Source organism: Dama dama, chromosome 4, assembly GCF_033118175.1.
Source record: "Dama dama isolate Ldn47 chromosome 4, ASM3311817v1, whole genome shotgun sequence".
NCBI lineage: Eukaryota > Metazoa > Chordata > Mammalia > Artiodactyla > Cervidae > Dama > Dama dama.
Genome location: NC_083684.1, coordinates 21,548,343 through 21,574,103, shown reverse-complemented (window position 1 = coordinate 21,574,103; position 25,761 = coordinate 21,548,343). Strand labels below are relative to the sequence as shown.

Sequence of the window (25,761 nt, the reverse complement as noted above, 5' to 3'; positions counted from 1 at the left end):
CCTTTTCTGCTTCCGTTGTTTTCTGTGTAATCCCTGCTAAATTCTTTTTCACCTTGTAGATTGTCTTTGACAATAGGTTGACTCCTTAAGGATGAAAGTTTGTCCTAATATCTATGGTTTAGCAGAATGCCCTAGCACATATAAAGGGCTCTGTGCAATGTACATCATCATCATCTCATCTCATGTTCACAACAACCTGTGTGGTTGGTGTTATTAGTACAGCGTCCCCATTTTACAAATAAGTAAACTGAGCTGAAAAGGTCTCACAGCTGGTAGAAATCAAAATTTGATTTTGATTTGATAAATCCACCTAACTCCTTGGAAGTCCATTCTCTTAGAACTCTTTTGCTTTATGTCTCTCCTGCCTTAATCTGTGCATCCTCTGTGCCTGCTCTCCAGGAGGTGCTCTGACATGCTTGCTGACTGACTGAATGAATAATACAAATTCCATTTCACACAGGAGGCCGATAATGTGGTTTCCATTGAGAGAGTGAAAGGTACCGGTGCACCATTAAAGAGAACGTGTTACCGTCAAAACACAAACATGTACAAAACAATATATTATTCATTGGGGATCAGAAATGTTAAATGTGGGGGGAGGGGAGAAGCTCCATTTTCTAAGTAGTGCTAGCTTTTGTAATGCAGGACACGGCATAGTAGTACAGCTATAGAACATCTAGAATTGATTTCCAGGAGACTGCTGCCCCCTTCTCTTTATTATGAATGTTCTTACAAGTCAAATAATCTAATTGAACTTTTACTGGCATAGTATATTGCAAAGCTAGCCATAACGTGTGTAAGGTCTGAGGAGGTAGAGTACAGTGAATATAGGATAATTGGGATCAGCACAGTTCGTTGTACAAGGAAAAAAAGGTATGTATTTTTGCATTCATAAATTGAAAACGTACTTATTAGTGCTTGTATAAATGAGTGTGATATCAGTTGTGTTTTTTCTTGGGTTGTCTTGTCAAATAGTAACTCAGAACATAACAATTAATAGTACTGAGTGTGAATGTTAGTAAGAAATAGGTTTTAGTTCGTTTTGTTTTTTTTTTTTTTTGTCATCTGATTTTTCTCATGAACTTGGTAAAATCTAATATAGATCAACTTTTTAACTTATCTTCTCTTATTTCTCTAGTGTTGTTAGTAACAATACTTGTAGTGGAAGGAATTGCTGTGGCCCAAAAGACCCAAGGTAAAGAATTTACAATGCTAATTTCCTACATGTTCAGAGCAGTAGGATGGCTTTTTGGAAGGATTACAACTTCTGCGTACTATTTCCATAGTCCCTCTGGGGTGTTTCAGTGACCTAAGGCTTTCTGTCAGTCTATCAGCTTTAATTCAGCCAGGTTCAGCGGCAGTTAACTAGAGTAAATTGTTACAGTGTAAAGTCTTACTCTGATACATTTTAAAAATTGGCATAACTAGTGACTCCTAGAACACTATGGATTATGTCCAAAAATTAAATAAGATTCATGCTTTATCACCCATCAAAAAATAAAAATCCCTTTTTCCAGTGTAGACAAATGAAACATTTCCATCAATATCTTATTCAAACCGCTGAGGACATGTTCCAGTTATTGTTTATGAAAGAGGATTAGCTAGTATGATTTTTGAGCCAGATTTTTATTTCAGAGTTTAGTACATTTCCTAAATAACCTGACTTATTTTCATCAAAGTTATACATACACCTGACAAAAATTAAAGCATTCTAAAAAGATAATTAGGAAAAATCGGTCTACCAGCCTCCCAAACCCCACTTCTCCATGGTAGTCTACTAGCCTACCAAACTACTCGCTTAGCTGATTCTTTTGGTATTTTCCTGCATATTTCTGAATAACAAAGTATATGGTTATTCTCAGTTATTTCAGTTTGAAGTAGTAGATAATAATTTTCCCACCATGGAAGATAAGAAATTAGCTCTTTCTTGCACCTACTCATCTCCCCCAGCTACATATGAATGTTCTTTTTAACTTTGCACCTGCAGTACCCATGTCAGTATTTTTACAATTCTGGTTACATGTATTCAAGTTACCACTGGGCTTTTTCAATCTGAAAATTTTATCTTTGGTTGTAGGAAATTTTTCTTTCCCTTTTTTCTTGTTTAATTTTTAAAATTCCCTTTTCTCCATTTTCTCTCCTGTCTTTAAGGAATTCTTATTATTTGGTTACTTTTTTTAAAAAAAATCTTTTCTGTTTTTCCATTTCTCATTTAACTGTTTTCTTCTCAGTAGCCTTCACTGAGACTTCTAAACCAAAAATTGGAAAACTTTTTTTTCTATAAACGGCCAGATAGTAATTGTTTAAGGCTTTGCAGGCCACTATAGTCACAGGAGCACCTACTTAGCTCTGCAACTGCAGGGTAAAAGCATGAATGGGCATGTATATATTCCACTGAATTTGATTTTACAGTAACAGGCAGCAGACCAGATTTGGTCCAAGGCCATAGTTTATGGGAAGTGAAAGTGTTAGTCACTCAGTGGTGTCTGACTCTTTGCAACCCCATGGACTGTATGTAGTCCACCATGGAATTCTCCAGGCAAGAATACTGGAATGGGTAGCCATTCCCTCCTCCAGAGAATCTTCCCAACCCAGGGATCAAACCTGGGTTTCCTGCACTGCAGGCAGATTCTTTACAGTCTGAACCACTTCTGCTCTAAACTGTTGTTGTTGTTTTTTTAATTCTATTTTTAGAAACTTTCTTTTGTTTTCTAAATAATCTCATTTTCAGAGTATGCTGTGTTCTTGTGTTATAGATATACATTTGACCCTTGAACAATGCAGAGGCTAGGGTTAGAGTTTAGGGTTAGTAGAAACCTGCCTGTAACTGCTGACGGCCCTCCGTATTTGAGGTTGTGCATCCTCACATTCAGCCAACCACAGGCGAGCACTGTACACTTACACTGCACCCACGTGGTTCACACCTGTGTTGTTCAAAGGCCGGCTCCTCTCTTGTTCTCTGAGAAGATGAAATGGTAGTTTGGTTTAGTGCTTTTTTTTTTTTTAATATTCTAAAATCTTTGCTTCTTCAGAGTCGCTTTTTTATTTGTTTTTAATCTGTTTTTCATATCGGAGGCTTCCCTCACATGTGTGGTGCTCTGCTTGTTCGCCATCTGCAAGTGTAGACAGGGCTGTTTTACTGCTGCCTTTCCTGGTGAATGACTGAATCCACCTATGAATATTTTTCTTTGGGCTCATTAGTTTCCCCAGAAAAGGTTGAGATTCCATTTCCTGCTTAGAGGCCCTATAGCTGACCCAGAGGCCTTGGGGAGTTGAGTGGGGCGGGGGAGCAGGGGAGTGTGGTTCAGCATGTCAGCATTCACCGCATCCCCCTGTTTTCATGTTGGTGTTTTCACCCTCTGCTGTGCCTGATGTTCCCTGGTCCAGCAACCCTGTTTACTTTCTCCAAAGAAATAGTATTATTTTCTGATGTGATAGAGCAGCATCTGCCTGGATTTGTGGAGTGGGAGAGGGTATTAGAGTCAAACTGATTGCAGAGACTTTTAACCGAGCCTCATGTTTTTAAAAATACCCAAATTCACCACTTCCACCCCCGCTTCTAGAGATACCTACTACTGCCAGTAGTTATTATTGCATGTATCTATTTGTACTTATGGGTTTATGCCCTTAAAAAAATAATTTATTGTTGTTTAAGTGGACTCTGAAGAAGGAGCAGAGCTAAATGCATGTGTTCAATCTACAACCTTTAACTAAAATAAAATCCCTTTGCAATCTTTGAATCTTATTTCACTTTGAATTAAACTAAATGTGGAGGTACCATACCTGAGATAAACTCCTGGAATTCTTTTATTTTTGTGTCAGAATTGAATTTTATAGAGTTTTACTAATTTATCAGATTCTCCTACATGTTTTTGCCCTTGTAAAATCTAAGCATTTTACTTCCCTGTTCTTTTACATGGCAGATTTGTCCTCTAGAGCAAATGCTTCTGCTGTATTCAATCTGTTATGCTAAATTTGACAATGGTTCTTAAAAATTGTGTGTGTGTAACTCAGTGGGCAGTTGTTTGGGGAAGTTGTAGAGGAAACCGTAACTAATGTTTTAAATTTTCCTTAAGATGGACAAAATATTGGAATGAAGCACGTTCCTGCAACCCAGTGTGGCATTTGGGTTCGAACCAGCAATGGAGGTCATTTTGCTTCACCAAATTATCCTGACTCATATCCACCAAACAAGGAATGTATCTACATTTTGGAAGGTATTTAACCAATTTCTATCTTTCATTGGATGAATGTTAACTTTTTTTGTAAAACTAAATAACTGGTTAAATGCTCTTTTTAAACCAGTTTGAACAAAATTTAAACATGTATTTTAATTAAATCCTAGTCATTATAGATATTTCTTAATACTACCAACATTAACAAAATAATGGTTGAAGTTTTATAAGAATTTTTAATCTCCTAAAATATATTTAACTAGATGCATCAGTATATATGGGAAACTTCTCTGATAAGAAACTTAAACTTACTGACATCTCTTATTAGGCTTTATGCAAATTTATGTCCATAGTTACATTATATGTTTCTTTCATTTCTTCTGTTTTTCTGTTCCATCATGGTACATTGTATCTCATGAATTAAGCATTAGCTTCTCAACTCTTTTAATTTTGAGCATTCTGCTACATTTAACTAATTTAATATATAGCATATGCCAAAGGGAAAGATTACTATAATTCTAAAGATAGCATTATTATTAACATACAATGTAACATTCATAATAACTTTCAGCAGTAAGAGCAGTTGTGCTTTTCTCACTGTGTTCAGGACATTTTTACTTTTTCTTGTTCACTTGCCCTGATTTACTTAATCTTTTTTTCTAGCTGCTCCACGTCAAAGAATAGAATTGACCTTTGATGAACATTATTATATAGAACCATCATTTGAATGTCGGTTTGATCACTTGGAAATTCGAGATGGGCCATTTGGTTTCTCTCCACTTATAGATCGTTACTGTGGTGTGAAAAGCCCTCCATTAATTAGATCAACAGGGAGATTCATGTGGATTAAGTTCAGTTCTGATGAAGAACTTGAAGGACTGGGATTTCGAGCAAAATATTCATTTATCCCAGGTAAATAAGTTATTGTTTTAGTAGCGAGATCTGTCTCTGGTTTTAGAATCTTAAGACTAGAAAACAGAAAATCCAGTCAAGTTTATCAAATAAAGGTTTTAAAGAAATTACCAAAGTCAAAGGGAAATCAGCCCATGAATAAATATTTTAAAAAATTAGAAATAGAGCTGTAACAGTTGAATTTTGAGGCATATCATATATGGTGTTACATTACTTCTTAGATTTCTTTAAGTTTTATAGCATATATCAAGGCCAAAGACATCACAATAAATAGATTTTAAAAGTAATTCAACAAATTGTCTTTTCATGATCTCTACCAAAAATTATTTTGGCAGGTTTTTTTCCCTTTGGAATGGTTGAATTAAACACTCATTTGAATAAACAGTCCCTAGAAAATACTGAACAGTAGAAAGAATAGTGCTCTGTACTTAGAGGCAAAAGATCTGGGCTTGAATCCTTTCTGTGCCACCTACTAGCTATACAATTTAGTATTAAGCAGGACTTGTGCCTGAGCATTGCTGTTGATAAGATAGGAATACCTTCATGAGGCTGCCGTAAGTAAGTACCAGAAACTTGGCAGCTGAAAACCATGGTAATTTATTATCTCAGAGTTTTGGAGGCCAGCATCCAGCAGGGTCACTTCCCTCTAGGAACTCTAGAGGAGAATCCTTTCCTAGCCTCTTCTTTGGCAGCTGCCCCAGCATTCCTGCACTGTGGCTTCATCACCCTAATCTCTGCTTCCACCTTCACAGCACCCCCCCGGCCCCTGATCTTCTCAGAATGCTTAGCTTAATCACATCCTTTGCCTTAGAATGTCATATTCACTTTTTTTAACCTTATAAGGTAATAAGGTAACCTTTTAACATTATAGGGTAATAGTCATAGGTTGTGACCGTTGTGATGTGGACATAGATTTGGGTGGTGGGAGAGGGTCTCCATTTACCTACCGCAGTTATGTGGAAACGCTTTGTAGTCCTCAGAGCCTGTCCACTGTAAACGTAAGCATGTCCCTAATGCAGAAGCCCAAAGATACACTAGTTATTACTCCTGTCCTCAAAGAACTCACAGACTTAGCAAGATGAAAAGTAACTTAATGTAAGAATCATATAATCTTTTTATGTTTTCATGCAAGAAATTTACTAACTTAAAAAAAATTTTTAATTAGAACAGCCAAATGAAAATATCATAACCTATCACCCTGTAAACAAAAAACCAATATAAATAATATGGTATGTATCACTTCAGATGTTTTTATCTTTTTATTTTGTTTATTTTGTATAACAGAGGTCATGCTATTCTTTCAACTGTGTTACCAGTCTTTTTTTTTTTTTTCCTGAACAGTATATTCAGCTCTTTTTTCCCTGTTAGTTTTAAGTGTCACTTCAGTATTTAAGTTCTCAATGTCAAAATGATAACACTTTCAGAAAGTAAAATTTATACTTTTTTTTTCAGGAATTTTAAGCTTATAGCAAACTGAGTAGAAACTATAGAGTTAGGGTATACCTTCTAACCACCCCCGTACACACAGCCACCGCTAAAACCCAAGATGAACATCCAGCACCCAGGGTACCTTTGTTACAACTCATGAACCTGCAGCGACACAGCACCATCACCTCAAGTCTGCACTTTACATTAGGGTTCCCTCTTGCTGTCATACATTCTGTGACTTTGGGTAGATGGAGTGATGTAATGACGTATCTACCAATACAGTATCATATGGAGTATTCCAGCTGCCCTAAAAATCCTCTGTGCCCCACGTATTCATCCCTCCCACTCCAGCCCTGGCAACCAGTGATCGTTTTACTGTCTCCATAGTTTTGCCCTTTCCAGAATGTCATGCAGTATGACGTAGCCTACAGTGTGTAGCCTTTTCAGGCTGGCTTCTTTCACTTAGGAATGTTTGTTTAAGGTTCCTCCCTATTTTTTCATGGCTTGGTAGCTTTTCTTTTTAGTGCTGAATAATACTTCATTGTATGAATGTACCACAGTTTGTTCATTGTATGAATGTACCACTGTTTGTTTATTGTGTAGAAGGATATCTTGGCTACTTCCAGGTTTTAGCATCCACAGGTAAACCTACTATAGACATCCATATGCAGCCATTTGTGTGAACAAGTTTTTAACTCATTTGGCTAAGTACCATGGAGTGCAATTTGCTGTATCATATTAAAATTTGTTTTAAATTTTTCCTTAAATAGAGAGTGGTGATGTTTGCACAGCATTGTGAATATATATAATGCCACTGAACTGTATGCTTAAAAATGGATGAAAGGGTAAATATTATATTTTACTACAATAAAAATAAATTTTAAAATTACAAACAGGTGTCTAAAAAACTTAAGTTGAAAATTCACATAGGAGACATATAAACTTGTCAGAATGAAAAAATTACTAGTCTAAAATATCTTTAGAATCTTTAATTAGCCTGTTTAAACCTATTTTAATTGACAGTTTTTTATATGTAACTGATTGCTTAATTCTTGTTAATTTCTTTTTTTTTTTTTTTTTTTGCCATGCTGCATGGCACGCAAAATCTTCCTGATCAGGGATTGAACCCATGTCCTCTGCAGTGGAAGCACGGAATCTTAACCATTGATTTTCATCATGATTATCAAAGTACATGTTGAAAAAAGTAGGAAAAATTTTAGCTTAATTTAGAATATATTACAGAGACTCTTCTTTTTTAACTTAACTAAACCCAACCTCCCTAAATAAAAGAAAGTAACAACACTTCACCAATTTTGCAGAGATGTGTCAAAGAGAAATCTAAATCTTAACCAACATTAGAGTAAAAAATTCATAGCAACTATCTGGCAAGTGAATCAGAACTTCACATGTAGGCAAGAATTCTAGGGATATTGTCATTATTGCACTAAAATTTTCAGAGTTATTCCAGTTACTTCCAGGAAGTAGGAACCCATTATGAGCCTCTGCCTCAACAAATACCACCAGTAGCTCAGAGAATTTCATGTATTTAAAAGATACTAGTTTCTCATCATTAGTAGGTTTCATCCACATTTACAAATCCCTGGACAAAATTATTTTATAAATATGGCTTAAATAACTAGACAGCCATGATTTAGCTACTTATGAATTGCCTATTTATTTTGACCTTTTTTTTCCTTTAGTAGTAAGATTGTGGCATCCTCACCCACGTTATAAAAGTAACATGATAGAGAAAGAAAACTTGTCTAGAGATTTAGAATTTAGTCCTGATTTTGCCATTATGTTATCTAAAACAGTCATCATCTCTCTCTGATTCAGTTTGTTCATCTATAAAATAGAATATTACATGATCTTGATGTTGTTGTTATTAGCATAATATTAAACATAAGGTATGTAGAAACTCTGAAGTACTGTAAAATGCAAATGTAAGGTAATTAGTCTAGAACTTAAACATTTTATTTTTATTTTAATGTGTCTATATTTTAACCATAAACCATATGAAGTTGCTCTCATGATACATATAATAGAAAAAGAGCTGCTTTTCTTCCAAGAATCTTTACATATAAAGTTGCCTGACTTTGTTTTTTAATATTTTTTTTTTTTAGATCAGATGCTTAAATTGAATTTTTTTTTTTTCATTTATTTTTAAAAGCATTGTTCAAATGATTAAGGTACCTTTTTTCTTTCAGGTAGTCTAAACGTATTTGCAAAAACCTGACTCTATGTAAGAGTTTTTTATGTAATGTATTTTTGGTGCTGAAGTATCAATTCAGTTAATTGATTCAGTTCTTAAAAATCAAATACCTGGCCAATTTAATCAAATCAGTTATTTTAATACAAAGTATTGGTTGTCAACTTTCTGTGAACTATTTTACAGGGCAGAATATCCTATATATCATTTAGTTATCTTTCTTTTTACTGCCATTGTGAAAATACAGCTCATTAAGCTACTACAGTTGGCTTCCCAGGTGGTTCAGTGGTTAAGAATCTGCCTGCCAATGCAAGAGACACGGGTTCGATCCCTGGGTCAGGAAGATCCCCTGGAATAGGAAATTGCAACCCATTCCAATATTCTTGCATGGAAAATTCCAGGCAAGACAGAGGAACCTGGTGGGCTACAGCCTGTAGCTTAGTCACTCAGTCCTGTCCAACTCTGTGACCCCATGAACTGTAGCCCACCAGGCTCCTCTGTCCATGGGGATTTTCCAGGCAAGAATACTGGGTTGGGCTGCCATGCCCTCCTACAGGGGATCTTCCCAAAGCAGGGGTTGAACCCAGGTCTCCTGCATTGCAGGCTGATTCTTGACTGTCTGAGCCACCAGGGAAGCCCAAGGATATCAGTGGGGATATCAGTGGAGTGGGTATCAGGCCTGCCTGGTTCCCTGAGTTACCAGTGAAGCCCGGGCTACAGCCTATGGGGTCACAGAGAGCTGGACATAACTGAGTGCACACATACACAGCTACTACTCTGGTGAGGGGGAGTAAATTATGTGTAATGTAAAGTTCACTATTTTAACCCTGTTAAATGTACAAGTCAGTGGCATTGAGTACATATACATTGTTGTACAACCATAGCCACTGTCCATCTCCAAAACTGTTTTGTCTTCCCAAGCTGAAATTCTGTCCCCATGAAATACTTAACTCCAATTCCCCTATCCCTACAACCCTGTGAAAACAATCTCTATTAATTTGACTAATCTAGGGACCTCAGTAAATTCAGTCTTACACTGTCTTTAACTGTCTGACTTATTTTACTTAGCACAATGTTTCAAGACTCATCCATGTTATATAGCATATGTCAGAATTTCATTCCTTTTTAAGACTGGATAATATTTCATTGTAGTCTATATCTTACTACTAGCTACTGCAGTTGAGAAAGAGTTGTGAGTTTTCAGGTAGCATAAATAAGTTATTAATTCACAATATGATCAAAAATATAAGCATTATCATTTTTAAAAACATCAATCCTATAAGTGAGCCGTGCTTTGTAGTATACACCGATGAAAGCTTTCTCTTGCTTTGTTATTAAATGCAACATTAGATATAACATAAGACATAAACCTTAAATTAACTCTAAAATATCTCAGTGCCAATCACTTTCCTCTTTTCTCTGTTACAGATCCAGACTTTACTTACCTAGGAGGTATTTTAAATCCCATCCCAGGTTTAGTATATTACCTCTTTTTTTTTTCTCATGGCATCTTTGATTAGTCTTATTTTCCTTTGAACATCATTCATCTGTTCTTTCTAGATTGCCAGTTTGAGCTGTCAGGAGCTGATGGAATAGTGCGTTCTAGTCAGGTAGAACAAGAGGAAAAGACAAAACCCGGCCAAGCAGTTGACTGCATATGGACGATTAAAGCCACTCCAAAAGCAAAGGTAGTATGAAGTACACAGTCACTTCTGAGAATAACGTAATAAGATGTGGTTTGTACACTGTGTTATTTGGTTCATGCAGATATTTACTGGTTAGTTAAACTAATGTTGCAACTTTTTTAAAATTTTATTTCAGTCACATTATTGAGCATCTAACATCAGCATTGTTGTAGTTAAATAAATTACAATATAAACTTTAGGAATTTGCACATACATTAATATTCTTATTTTAAGATTCTTAAAATCTGTGTATTCCTAACCAGACAGTACAGGTATTGATCAGTGTGATCATAGATTCATAAACATCTTCATGAGCAGGTAAAACAGGCCATAAGAGGTTGAAGTGTCTTGTCAGAGGTCTCAGTGTTGGTTATAACAGTGTCAAAACCAAAGCACAAATATGTTGTCTTAGTTCTGTGTTCTTATCATGCTGTCCTCTGCTAATCATGTAGAATTTTTATTGGAAAGTACCACAGGGAAGGATGCTTTTACATAGCTGACAGATTGAGACTGGTTCCTAACTACTACCGCTTTTGCTTTTAATTTCTACCTCTGGGAATAGTAACAGTTAAAATTGTATTTATTTTGTGTATGTGTATATATATATATATATATATATATATATGTAAAAAGAGGAAAAAAAGAGGGTAAGAGAACAAACCTTTAAAGAATTAACAAAAAATCAAATTTAAAGTTGCTGATAATGTGATGGATTAGATAACCTGAAAACCTACCTGTTACAAAACACCTAGAAACATTGAATAATATATAATAGACATCCTTTTTAAAGCTTAGATAATCCCCTTAAAAGAAAATTCTTATGAACCATAAGTGCAAGAACTATAAACCAGAGCAATAAGCTGAAAACTTGCAATTGATGGTACACATGCCCCTTACTGATATCAGTAACCTGTGACTACTTGGGTGAACATGCCAGGAGCGTGATATTACCCACACTGAGACAAATAAAAGGCCTAGGGTTCATGTGGCCTTTGTGAGGTTCATCACATAAAGCTGGAACCCACAAAGGGAGATGATTGCCTTGAAATGGTAAAAAAAAAAAAAAAAAAAACTCTTCCATGAGCACAAGTTGTAACAAAAGAAGCTTATCTTTCTGGGCTCAGTCTCAGGATGGGGGTGAGGCTGAGGTCTCCCCTAACAGTTGATACCTAGAAACCTGAATTTATTAGTTTGGGGTATAAATTTATGTTCCATGTTCAGCCCAGGAATCACTTAGCCCCAAAATGAAGAAAGTGGTCCTGGGCTTATTACACCTTTTGACGCATCTGGCACAGATAAATACAAATAGCCATGTAGGCTACAAGATTGCCATAGATAAAACAATAGACACCAAAATTAGACAGCATGTAGGTGAACAACCCACTGCAAGATGAGTTAGCACACAAAATAGCAGGAAGTTTCTTAGATCTCCAATATCTGAAGTGTTTTTTATATCCAACAAGTAGTTATCAAAATATGAGAAAGAAAAATACCAAGTAAACTTTAAAAATAACCACATCAATCTTCCTCAAGTAAAAAGTATAGTATTGAGAGAGAGATTTGAGAAAATTACCCAGAAAGTAGCTTGAGGATGGGAGACAGTGGCAATTTATTAAGAAAATCCCAAGAAATAAGAAGAGGCATTGACATACAGTAATTCTCAAAGCAAGGGAAAAAAGTCTTAATTGACCCTGAGTTTCAATCAGCGTCACAGACAACACGAATGTCTCCAAAACCACTAGAGAGAGAAGAGATTGCCTAGAAAGAATAGCAAAGGAATAACCAATAGCAAAATAGAAGCCAGCAAGCAATAGAATAACATCTTCAAAGTGCTATGGGAAAAAATTAACCAGCAATCTAAAATTCAAACATTCCATGTCCAACTAAACTGTCATTCAAGAATTAGGGCAAAATTAAGGTATCTGGGGGCAAAAATAGTAATCAAACCAAGTGCTACAGTTAAATTCCAAATGTATCTGTTTTAGGTTAACTACAGAGAATTTTGAAAATACAAAAACAGCAGAGAAATAAATATTAAAAGAGCTAGTATAACTATTAAAATTGAAATCAAGATGGTCACGAACTCATAAGGGAGATATATTTTAAATTTTATGAATTAATATAGCCTCAAAATATACAAAACATGAATTGACAGTTGTCAAGGGAAAATTGTGACAAATCCACAGTTATAATGTGTAAATCTTTTAACCTTTCAATAATTTAATCAAGCAGGCAAAAAAAAAATGTCAAGGCTTAGGTTTAAAAAACCCAGTGTGCGGAATGGAACATGGTATTCTAACTCCCAACATTCAGAGATTTTGCATTCTCCACAGGCATGCGTGAAACATTTATGGAAACTGATCCATACACTGGATGGAAAAAGGAATTCTGACATACACACCAGTGCTTGGTATCATACAGAGCATTCTCTGACGAAAGTATAATTAAATTAGCAACCAGAAACCAAAAGATAACTTTAAAACTCCATATGGTTCTAGTAAAGTTGGATAGTTGCTTATAGATCAGTGAAGTTAGAACGCATGTTCATACCATACATGTACAAAAATAAACTCAAAATGGCTTAGAGACTTAAACTTTGAAACTCTTGGAAGAAAACATAGGCAAGCATTCTCTGACATGAATTGTACCAATGTTTTCCTAGGTCAGTCTCCCATGGCAATATAATTAAAATAAGCAAATGGGACCTAATCAAACTTACAAGCTTTTGCACAGCCAAGGAAACTATAAACAAAATGAAAAGACAAGCTACTGAGTGAGAGAAAATATTGGCAAATAATGCACTGACAAGAGCTTAATTTCCAAAATATTCGAACAGCTCATACAACTCAACAAAAAAACAACCCAAGCGAAAAATGGGCAGAAAACCTGTATAGACTTTCTCCAAAGAAAAAAATAGATGGCCTGTAAGCATGTGAAAAAGTGCTCAACATTGCTAATTACTAGAGAAATGCAAATAAAAACTACAATAAGGTACCACCTCACGCTGGTCAGAATGGCCATCATTAAAAAGTCTACAAATAGCATATACTAATGAGGGTGTGGAAAAAAGGGAACCCTCCTACACTGTTGGTGGGAATGTAAGTTGGTGCAACCACTATGGAAAACAGTACAGAGGTTCCTCAAAAAACTAAAAATAGAATTACCATGTGATCCAGGAGTTGCACTCCTGGGCATATATCCAGATAAGTAGTGCCTTCCTGTGTTCCTAGCAGCACTATTTACAGTAGCCAAGACATGGAAACAATGTAAATATTCATTGATAGTTGAAAGGATAAAGATGTGTTACATGTATGCAATGGAATACTACTCAGCCATAAAAAAGAACAAAATAATGCCATTTGCAGCAACATGAATGGAACTAGCTATTATCATACTAAGTGAAGTAAATCCAAAAACGAAAGACAAATACCATAGGATATACTTACATGTGGAATATAAAATAGGACCCAAATGAACCTGCCTGCAAAACAGAAACAGACTTACAGACGTGGAGAACAGACATTTGATTGCCTAGGAGGAGGGACGGTGGGGAAGAGATGGAGTGGGAGTTTGGGGTTAACACATGCAAACTATTACATATAGAATGGATAAACAACAAAGTCCTACTATATAGCACAAGGAACTATATTCAATAGATATAGTTGATTTAAACCATTTTGGAAAACGGTATCTTTAAATGTGTATATATACACATACACACATGCCTATATATGTATATAACTGAATAATTTTGCTGTACAGTGGAAATTAACACTGTAAGTCAACTAAACTTCAATTTTTTAAAAAATGTTTAGAAATAATATATCATCTACTAATTGATACATCACAGAGGAAATCAGGATGAAAATTTTAACACATTTATTAAAAAAATATTTAGCAATAGTGAAAATACTACATATTGTAACTTACAAGATATCCCTAAATGTACTTTAGGGAACTTGAGATCATAAATACTAATTTTAGAAGAAGAAAAAGATTTAAACTTAATGAGCTAAAATTCAGCTAAAGAAGCTAAAAGAATGACTGAAGAATCCAAAGAAAGGATAATAATAGAAGAGCAGAGATAAATGAACTTCAAAATTTATAAAAAGGAAGACTCAACAAAACCAAAAGCTGGCCTTTTGTTTAAAAAATAATAGCAACAAGCATACTTCTGGCAAGATTAATGTAGAAAAAAGACAATATTAGAAGTGGGAAAGGTCATTCACTCAACTATAGCTGAGATATAAAAGAAAACATTGTAAGACAAACGATGAAGAATACTTGCTGAAGAACAACAAAGAGTAGCATTTCCTCAATAAATTGCAAAGGGAAAAAGAAAACCAGCAGGGGAGCGTGCAGATTAAAAAAGTATGAGTCAGATGAGTTTGGATCCAAACAGACTACAAAAGGCAAGGAGCAGTAACAGACAATTAGAAGTCTGAACACTAGAATTTGATACTAAGAAATTGCTCATTTGTTTGGTTAGTAATAGTATGAAGTTATTTTTTAACATCTTTAACATTACATATGAAACTAATCACATAAAATGATATCTCTAGAATTTGTCTCAGAATAATATGTGAGAGGCAGAAGTGAAAGTATGAAGGGAGTGAATGTGAAAGTTGCTTAGTCATGTCCTACTCTGCGGCCCCATGGATTATGTAGTCCATGGAATTCTCCAGGCCAGAATACTGGAGTGGGTAGCCTTTCCCTTCTCCAGGGGATCTTCCCAACCCAAGGATCGAGCCCAGGTCTCCCGCATTACAGGCAGATTCTTTACCAGCTGAGCCACCAGGAAAGCACAAGCATACTGGAGTGGGTAGCCCATCCCTTCTCCAGGGGATCTTCCCGACCCTGGAATCAAACCGGGATTTCCTGTGTTGCAGGCGGATTCTTTACCAACTGAGCTATCAGGGAAGATAAAGCTAAAGTTAGGGAATGGGTAAAATGAGTTTATGATACTATTGTCTGCTTTTGTATGTTTGAAATTTTCCATAATTGAAGTACTTTAGATTGTTCTTTGCTAATACATTTGTGAACAGCCTAAGTGAACAGTTTACTGAAATATATAATGTATGTGTATACATACATGTTTACATATATATAATTTATCAAAGTCAAAGAAATAAAAAACCTAAATAAGCTCTTAACAAATTGACAAAATTGATTTTGTATTAGGTTGATACAAAAGTAATTATGGCTTTGCAGTGTTGAACTTTGCCATTTGAGATTGGAGTGCATTCTTAAATAAATGTTGTATTATAATCATTTTAATATGCATTTCTCACTTTATTTTTTTGATAATGACTATTACTTGCTGTTTATATTTATTTTAAACTGTAGAAATGATGTTAGACAAAAAGCATTTTTTAGCAATTTTCTTATTCGAGTTCAAATGGGCCAAAAAGACAGTTCTCAACATTAACAGTGCATCTGGCCCAGGAACTACTAATGAACGTACAGTGCAGTGGTAGTTCAGGAAGTTTCGCAAAGGAGACAAGAGCTTTGAAGATGACCATAGTGGCCAGCCATCAGAAGCTGATAACAACCAGATGAGAGCCATCATCGAAGCTGATCCTCTTAGAACTACACAAGAAGTTGCCCAAGAACTCAACGTCAGCCATTCTGTGGTCATTTGGCATTTGATGCAAATTAGACAGGTGGAAAAGCTTGATAAGTTGATATCTCATGCTGCTGCTGCTAAGTCCCTTCAGTCGTGTCTGACTCTGTGCAGCCCCATAGAAGGCAGCCAACCAGGCTCCTCCGTCCCTGGGATTCTCCAGGCAAGAATACTGGAGTAGGTTGCCATTTCCTTCTCCATGATATCTCATGAGCTAACCACAAATCAAAAGAATTTTTGTTTTCTCTTACTGTACTCAACAACAGCAAACCATTTCTCAGTTGGATTGTATATGACAACCAGCAACGACCAGCTCAGTGACTGGACCAAGAAGAAGCTCCAAAGCACTTCCCAAGTCAAACTTGCACCCAAAAAAGGTCATGGTCACTGTTTGGTGGTCTGCCAGTCTGATCCATTACAGCTTTCTGAATCCTGGCAAAAGCAATCCATCTGAGAAGTATGCTCAGCAAGTCAATGAGAGGCACCAAAAACCTCAACGCCTGCAGCTGGCCTTGGTCAACAGAATGGGTCAATTCTCATATATAGTGGAACTATATGTAATCTTGTTCTGTATTTTCCAAGTCTACTGTAAATGTGTTATCATACTTTAATAACGTAAAAACATAAAAATTAAATGAGCCTCGTTTTTCTCCATAATATCTGACTCTGACTACATGTTGCACATCCAGTGCTTCAAAAGTTGAATGAATTAGAAGTTTTGCCTCATCCAGCATATTCACCTGGCCTCTAGCCAATGGACTGCCACTTTTTCAAGTGTCTTGACAACTTTCTGCAGGGAAAACACTTCCATAACCAGCAGGATGCAGAAAATGCTTTCCGAGAGTTTGTTGAATCCTGCAGCATGGATTTTTATGCTACAGGAAGAAACAAACTTATATCTTGTTGGCAAAAATGTGTTGATTTTAATGGTTCCTATTTTGACTAATAAAAATGTGTTTGAATCTAGTTATAATGATTTAAAATTCACAATCCAAAAACTCAATTACTTTTGTACCAAGCTAATACTTAAAATATGGTAACAGAAAAACTGGCCAAATTAGATTTTACCAAGTATTTCAGGAACATGGTATATAAACTGTTTTAGAAAACTGAAGAAGAAAGAACTTTCCCCAGCCTGTTTTATCAAAACTAAATAGATAGCATGAGAGAATTTTAAAACAGAGAATTATTTGTCAAATGAAGGAGAGAGAAAAAGACCCAAAAGACTAAGCAGCAATAAACTAAACCTAACAAGTATTTTTTAGAAAACTTGACCAAAGATAGGCTTACCTTTGACATTTGTGGACAGCTTACTATGAGAAAATAGAAAATCAAATGATATGGTTTACCATATTGACACATTAAAGGAGATAAATCCACATATATCAATAGATGCAAAAAAAATCAAAACCTATTGATAAATGAAAATCAGTAAGTCCAACACAGGATATATCTTCAGCATGATGAAAAATATCTTCCAAAATCCTAAAGCAAGCATCATAATTAATGGTGAAACCTTAAAATCATTTTCTTGAAGCTTATGTCTATTGCCAGTACTTTATTTGATAGAGGTCAGTGCAACAAATGAATGCAGTGACAGATTTTATTTTCTTGTCCTCCACTGTGGATGGTGACTGCAGCCATGAAATTAAAAGATGCTTGCTCCTTGGAAGGAAATCTATGACAGGCCTAAAAAAGCAGAGACACCACTCTGCCAACAAAGGTCCATATCGTCAAAGCTATGATTTTTCCATTAGTCATGTACGGATGTGAGAGTTGGACCATAAAGAAGGCTGAGGGCAAAGAATTGATGCTTTCAAATTACAGTGCTGGAGAAGACTTGAGAGTCCCTTGGACTGCAGGGAGATGAAACTAGTCAGTCCTAAAGAAAGTCAACCTTGAATATTCATTGGACAGACTGATGCTCAAGCTCCAATACTTTGGCCCCTTGATATGAAGAGCCAGCTCATTGGAAAAGCTTCTGATGCTGGGGAAGATTGAAGGCAAAAGGAGAAGGGACGGCAGAGGTTGAGATGCGTCACAAACTCAATGGGTGTGAATTTGAGCAAACTCTGAGATAGTGAAGGACAGAGGAGCCTGGTGTGCTCTAGGCCATGGGATCACAAAGAGTCGGACATGACTTAGTGACTGAACAACAATGTGGCAAAATGAGAGAAAAAAAGTTCATCAATTATAAAAATAAATTGCTTTCCAAAAGTAATTTGAAAGTAAAACACAAAATCATAAAGTACCAGAAAGTAGTTTTTCAAGTTATATTGAAACACAGAAAAGAAGACCTACAGAAATGGGGAAAATCAGAGAGGCATACACCATTTTCATGTATGAGAAGATAGAAATGTTTATTCCCAAATTAATCTATCAATTTAAAATTACAATCCAAATCCCCATAGGGCTTTCTGGGGAACTTGGCAAGCTAATTCTGAAATTCATATAAAGAGGAAAGGGTCCAGAAGAACCATGACAATTTTGAATAAAAACAAAGTGAGAGTACTTATCCTTTGAGATAATTTTGTGGTGGTTGGACGGAATGCATTTATCACTGGGGCATGCAAACTGATAAAACTGAAAAAAGTATCAAAACATAGGACCTCATATGTATGGAAGCTTAGTATATAATATTATAGCATGCTAGATCAAAAGAAAACACTTAATAATTGATGTTAGAACAATTGACTGTTGATGTGAGATAACCTGTCTTGCACTTGGCATAAATATTACAACTAAAACTTCTAGAAGAAAATATAGGAGTATAATTTTGTAACATTTGGTTGGGAAGCAGTTTATTAAAAACAGAGAAGACACAAAGTACAAACCATGAAGGTAAAATTTATCGATTTTACTCCCCTAAAATAAGTGACTTCTAGAACCAGCCAAGATATTGTTATCCTACTGTAGCTTATTGATCTTAATATAATGGAAAACTAGATAGAATACAGAAAGCAATTGCATAAGGATGCTGAAAAGTAACCATTAGAAGGTGGCTTGGAAGGGAAGTATTCAAAACTTGAATGCTAATCCCAAAAGGGGGTGAGAGTCAGTAGTTTGTTGTGGTTTTTTTTCTTTCTGTTTGTAGAACTGATAGGTTCACTAGCCAGAACACGAAGAGAGGGGCCCCTACAAACTGCATGGGGTGTCCCTGGTTGATTTGTTTTTTTCCCCTTACTAACTGCCCAAGATTAGCACTAGTCACAGCAGCTACAGTAACAACCAAAACCCCAAGAGAAACCCCATGTCCTAACTGGTGGAATTTCTGAGAAGATGTGGTGATGTCTAGAGAGTATGGAGGAAATCCCCATTGTTTTTGGTTTTTTTTCCTCTTAGTCACTCAGAACTCAAAACATATCAGGAGACTGAAAACTGAGGACAGTTTATCTTTCTAGCCAGCAGAGGAACTGGGAAGAGGGAACCAGGTTATTCAGAGAATGAGAAGGAAGCTTTGGAGAGCAGAGAGACAGAAAAAGGATGGTACTAATTCTGGCTTAGCCCTGAGCTACGTATGCACGGAACAGGCCCACAGAAACATGGAAGAGGTATTGAGGACCGCAGTACATTATGAACACTGCCCAAGTGCCTGAGTAGGGTGTGCTTTGGGCAAGTCTGCGTGGCATAGCGAAGGTCTTGACAACTGAACCAGCAATGGAGCTGACACCCAGAAAGAGGCAGTACATGCAACCTGAACCGCACGGACTGGTGTCCTGATGAACAACAGAACTCAACATTTTCCACAGATTTTTAAGGACCCAGAGTCTCGATATTATATTCAAAATGTGCAGGATATAATTTTTTAATTACAATATAAAGAACCAGGGAAACGTGATTATTTCTGAAAGGGGAATACAGGCGATCCCAACTCTTAACAGTAGTCAGATGACAGTTTTCAAAGGTTTTAAATCAATAATGTAACCATGTTCCATGAGATGAAGGTAAACATGCCTGAAAAGAGTGAAAAGGTAGAACTTAGCAGAGAAATAGAAACTATAAAAAAGAACCAAGTGAAAATTTTAGAACTGAAGAAATACATCTTAAATTTTTAAAGAAATTATTCAGTGTGTGGGCCAGTATAAGAATGAAGGAAAAGCAGTAAACTTCAAGAGGATTCAGTACCTATTCTGAAGAATTGAGAAAAAAAGACTGAAAATAAATTATACATAGGTTTTAGGGACCTGTAGGGACAATTTCAAAAGATATAAAATTCATGTAACTTAAGTACCAGAAGAAGGGGCAAAGATGTTACAGAAAAAAATCTGAAGAAATAATTGCAAAAAATTTGGTGAAGGACATAAATTTACAGATTTGAGAAGCACGGCAAACACTAAACAGGATAAAAACAAACAAACTACAAAGCCTACTCAAATCAAATTGCTTGAAACCAAAGGTTGAAAGCTTTGAGATCTGACAGAGAGAAATGATGCTTTTTATATAAGGGAAGAACAATTTGAATGACTGTGGATTTCTCTGCAGAAATTACCAAAGCCAAAGACTGTGTATCAAAACCTTTAAATGCTGAAATAAAGAACTGTAAAATTCAGAATTTTATATCCAGCAGAAATATCCTTTCAGAAATGAGGGCAAAGTAAGTACATGCCCCAGCGAAGACAAAGAACTCATTGCCTGCAGACATGCTATAAAAGAAATGCTAAACACAGTTCTTTAGATAAAAGAGAAATGGCACTAGAATGAATCTTGAAATATCATGAATGAAAGTGTACAGAAATGGTAAATAATCTGGATAAATATAAACCATTTTACCAATGTCAGGAACAAAAGGGAGGATATCATTATAGACCCTCCATTTAAAACAGTGGACCTTTCTGTGCCCAAATCAAATGTCTCAAATGAAATGACAAATTCCTTAAAAGCCTCAAGCTGCCCAAACACATCTAAGAAGAAATACGTAATCTGTATGACCATATATTTTTGAAATGAACTCAGTTTAAAACCTTACAAAGAAAGCTCCTAAATGGCTATGTGGACAAATTATATCAAATATTTAAAGAAGAAATAATGCTAATTCTTGTCAGTCTCTTCCAGGTAGTAAAAGAAGAGGAACACTTCTAAACTCTTAAGCATCACCCTGAAACCACCAAAGACATTATACGGAAACTGCCGATCAGTATTCCCCCTATGATGTTTTGCTTGATGATAGGAAATACATATATTTGGTGTTCCTCCCCATTTTTGGCACAGAGCTCACAAAACCCTTGGGAAATTCCTGAATGATAAGAGCAATGGGAGCATCTTATGTTAATGATATTTAGTCTCATCCTTAGTTCCTGAACATGTTTCAAGTGGGTGTGTTGTTATTAATAACAAGCCCCTTTCAACCACAAGTGACTTTATGTTAACGAGGTGACTTCTGGAAATCCATTGAATGTGGAGGCTCATTACCAGGGTAGCTGGTAATCTAGTAAGTAAACTGATGTTCTAAGTCCTGTAAGCCACTTTATTAAATTAAACTTTTAAATTTAAACTATCAGACACTCTATTAAACTAAAGGAATCCAAGAATTAATGCTTTTGAGCTGTGGTGTTGGAGAAGACTCTTGAGAGTCCCTTGGACTGCAAGGAGATCAAACCAGTCAATCATAGAGAAAATCAATCCTGAATATTCTTATTAGAAGGGCTTATGCTGAAACTGAAGCTCCAATACTCTGGCCACCTGATGCAAAGAGCCGATTCATTAGAAAAGACCTGATGCTGGGAAAGATTGAAGGCAGGAAGAGAAGGGGACGACAGAGGACAAGATGGTTGAATGGCATCACTGACTCAATGGATGAGAGTTTGGGCAAGCTCCAGGAGATGATGAAGCCTGGCATGCTGCAGTCCATGGGGTCGCAAAGAGTCAGACACAACTGAACAAGAATGAGACCTTAGGAAACTCAGACTTGTAATGAGTCAGAATCATGTGACAACCTGATCTTGTGTTTGGCCTCTGAAGTGGAAGCCTTCCCCTGGGAGTAAGCCCTCAACCTTTGGAATCTGATGCTGTCTCTGGCTAGCTGGAGTTATCACTGAATTGAATTGTAGGACACCTAACTGATATTTGAGGAGTGCTGTTGTAGTTGGGGGATGAGGAGGGAAGACCCACATGTTGGAATCGGTATCATAGTTGTTGCTCCAGAAAATAGATAACAAAAATCTCTAACAAAGTATTGGCCAGTCTAAACCAGCAATATATTAAAAAGTATAATATGCCGAAATAACCACAACCAAGTGTGGTTTATCCCAGGAATGCAAGGCTGATTCATATTTGAAATCAGTATGGCTCATTATGTAAATAAAGAATTCTGCATGATTATCTCAGTTTGTTAAAAGAATCAGCACCCATTCATGATGAAAATATCAGAAAATTGAAAAGTGTGGAATTTCTATAACTTGATAAAGGATGTCTACCAAAATGTACAGCTGACACCATACTTAATGGTGAAAACCTGAATGCTCTTCCCCCTCAAAATTAGCAACCAGATAACTGCCACTGAACACCATACTGGAAGTTGTAGATAGTGAAACATGGCAAAAAAAACTATTTTTCCAGATGACATAATTATCTTTGTAAAAAATTAACATGAAATATACTCTCAAAAAACTCCTGGAATAAAGAAGTCAATTTAGCAAGGTTGGATAAAAGGCCGATAGATAAATGTCAGTTGTATATTTTTGTATGTAGTTGATGCTTGAATAAGATGAGTTTGAACTGCACTGATTCATTTGCACACAGATTTTTTTTTTTAAGGGTAGATACCTAGTACTACACCGTCAATGGTTGGTTGAATCCACAAATGTAGAACCAAGGATATTGTGGGATGACTGTGAAGTTATACATGGATCTTTGACTGCAAGGAGGGTCAGCGCCTCTATGTCCCATGTTGATCAAGGGTCAGTTATACTATGTGATTCAATATTTGAAGAAGGAGCAATTGGAGTTCAAAATTAAGAAAGCAACAATACCATTTAAAGTAGCCCTTCCCTCCCCCCACCCAAAAAAAGTAAACACAGCATCTATAAACTGCAGAACCCTGATAAAAAATTTGAAGACCTGGATAAATGAAAATATATACTGTGTTTTTATTCCAGTTCCAAAGGCAATCCTAAAGAATGTTCAAACTACCATACAATTATACTCATTTCTCATTCTAGCAAGATGATGCTCAAAATCCTTCAAGCTAGGCTTCAGTAGTACATGAACTGGGAGCTTCCATATGTGCAAGCTGGATTTAGAAAAGGCAGAGGAACCAGAGATCAAATTGCCAACATCTGTTGGATCATAGAAAAAGCAAGGGAATTCTAACAAAACATCTGCTTCATTGACTACGCTAAAGACTTTGTGTGGATCACAACAAACTGGAAAATTCTTCAAGAGATGGGAATATCAGACCCCCTTACCTGACTCCTAAGAAACCTGATTGCAGGACAAGAAGCAGCACTTAGACCCAAATGTGGAACAATAGATGTTCCAAATTGGGAAAGGAGCACTTCAAGACTGTATATTGTCACCCTGTCTGTTTAACTCCTATGGAGAGTACATCATGCAAAATCCTGGACTGGATGAGTTACAAGCTGAAATTAAGATTGCTGGGAGAATTATCAACAACCTCAGATATGCAAATGATACTACTATAATGGTAGAAAGTGAAGAGGAACTAAAGAGCCTCTTGATGAATGTGAGAGAGGAGAGAGAAAAAGCTGGTTTAAAACTCAACATTCAAAAAACGAAGATCATGGCATCTGGTCCCATCACTTCATGGTAAATAGATGGGGAAACAGTGGAAACAGTGACATTTTATTTTCTTGGACTCCAAAATCACTGTGGATGGTGACTGAAGCCATGAAATTAAAAGACACTTGCTCCTTGAAATAAAAGTATGACAAACCTAAACAGCATATTAAAAAGCAGAGACATCACTTTGCTGACATAGGTCTGCATAGTCAAAGCTATGGTTTTTCCAGTAGTCATGTATGGATGTGAGAGTTGAACCATAAAGAAGGCTGAATGCTGAAGAATTGATGGTTTCGAACTGTGGTGCTGGAGAACACTCTTGAGAGTCCCTTGAACAGCAAGGAGATCAAGTAAATCCTAAAGGAAATCATCCCTATATAAATCTACTGGAAGGACTGATGCTGAAGCTTCAATACTTCGGCCAGCTGATGTGAAGAGCTGACTCATTGGAAAAGACTGATGCCGGGAAAGATTGAGGGCAGGAGAAGAATGGGGAGACAGAGGATGAGATGGTTGGATGACATCACTGACTAAATGGACATGAGTTTGAGCAAACTCTGGGAGACAGGGAAGGACAGGAAAGTCTGGTCTGCTGCAGCTCATGGGGTTGCAGAGTCGAACACAACTTAGCCACTAAACAGCAGCAGCGACACTGTGTACACCTATTGATGCGGACTCAGTGGCGTTAACGTAAGTTCTTCTGAAATAGATCTGTATAAACAAACACAGTTCAGATTAAAAGCCCTGCTATGTTTTTGTAAATACAGACAGACTGTTTCTAGAGTATAATGAAGATGCGAGGAATTTTAAGAGCCAAAACAGTTTTCAAAAAATACAATTACTCACTACGTGATTTCAGGACTTCAGATCTTCAGCAACCAAGACAGTGTGGTACTGACAAATAACAGACACAGATCAGTGGAACAGAATAGAACTCAGAAAAGGATTCATACAAATATGCTTTATTTTTTTCTTTAGAGATACAGTGTCAGTTCAGTGGATAGTCTTCAACAAATGGTGCTAAGAACAACCAGATACCCCTATTTAAAAAAAAGAATTTTAATTCTATACTTGTATTTATACCTTATATTAAAAATTAACCTAAACTGGATTATAAACACAAGTATACTGTAAAACTTTTAGAAGATAACATACATGAAAACTTTGGGTTAGGGAAAGAGTTCTTAGATAAGACATCAAAGAAGAATCTATTTTAAAAAAACTATAAATTGAACTTCATTAAAATTAAAGCTTTTTCTTTTCACTGTTGAATGAAAAGCACTAAGAGAAAATATTTGTAAATCACTTGTCAAGAGATTTATTTAATCCAGAACTCAAAAGTCAACTATAAGAAAAGTACCTAATTTTAAAGTGAGTAGGAGATTTTGAACAGGCACCAGAGAATATTTCGACATTTCCAAACTGCAAATTAAAACCACAGTGGAATAGCTCTCTACCTCTACTAACATAACTAATATTTTAAAACAGAATACCAGGTGCTGGGAGCTATGTAGAGCAATTGGGAATGTAGTAACACTCCTGGTAGGAATACAGAATGATAGAACCATTTTGGAAAACAGCTTGGTGATTTCCTATAAAGTTACTATGTGAGTCAGCAGTCTCCTAGCAGGGTAGCCAGGAGAAAGAAAAACATGTTTATACACAAAAAACTTGAATGTAAATGTTTACAGTACTTTATCCATAATAAACAAAAGCTGGAAATCCAAATACTCTTCAGTTGTTAATAAACTGTGGTACATCACTACACCAGGTGTAGTGAAATTTATTCAGGAGTAATAAGATACAAACTATTGGGGATGCAGTAGCATAGAGGAATCTCACATGCATTGTGCTAACTGAAAGAATCCTGACTCAGAATATACTATGATTTTATTTATATGAAATTATAACATTTATGGAAAAGGTGTAACTACAGAACAGTAAAAGATTGGTTGCCAGGAATTAAAGTTGAAGATCAATTTGGACTGCTGA

At 36.1% G+C, this 25,761-nt stretch overlaps 1 protein-coding gene across 1 annotated transcript in view; it reads left to right on the top strand.

The window, feature by feature from the left end:
* The window catches only part of NETO2 (neuropilin and tolloid like 2), a 74,091-nt gene that overhangs the window by 9,183 nt on the left and 39,147 nt on the right, over positions 1–25,761 (top strand). Inside the window, exons 2-6 of the mRNA XM_061134390.1 lie at positions 1,139–1,195; positions 4,077–4,217; positions 4,839–5,087; positions 10,153–10,176; positions 10,285–10,412. Coding sequence (XP_060990373.1) covers positions 1,139–1,195; positions 4,077–4,217; positions 4,839–5,087; positions 10,153–10,176; positions 10,285–10,412 — 599 coding nt within the window. The remainder of the gene's footprint in view (positions 1–1,138; positions 1,196–4,076; positions 4,218–4,838; positions 5,088–10,152; positions 10,177–10,284; positions 10,413–25,761) is intronic.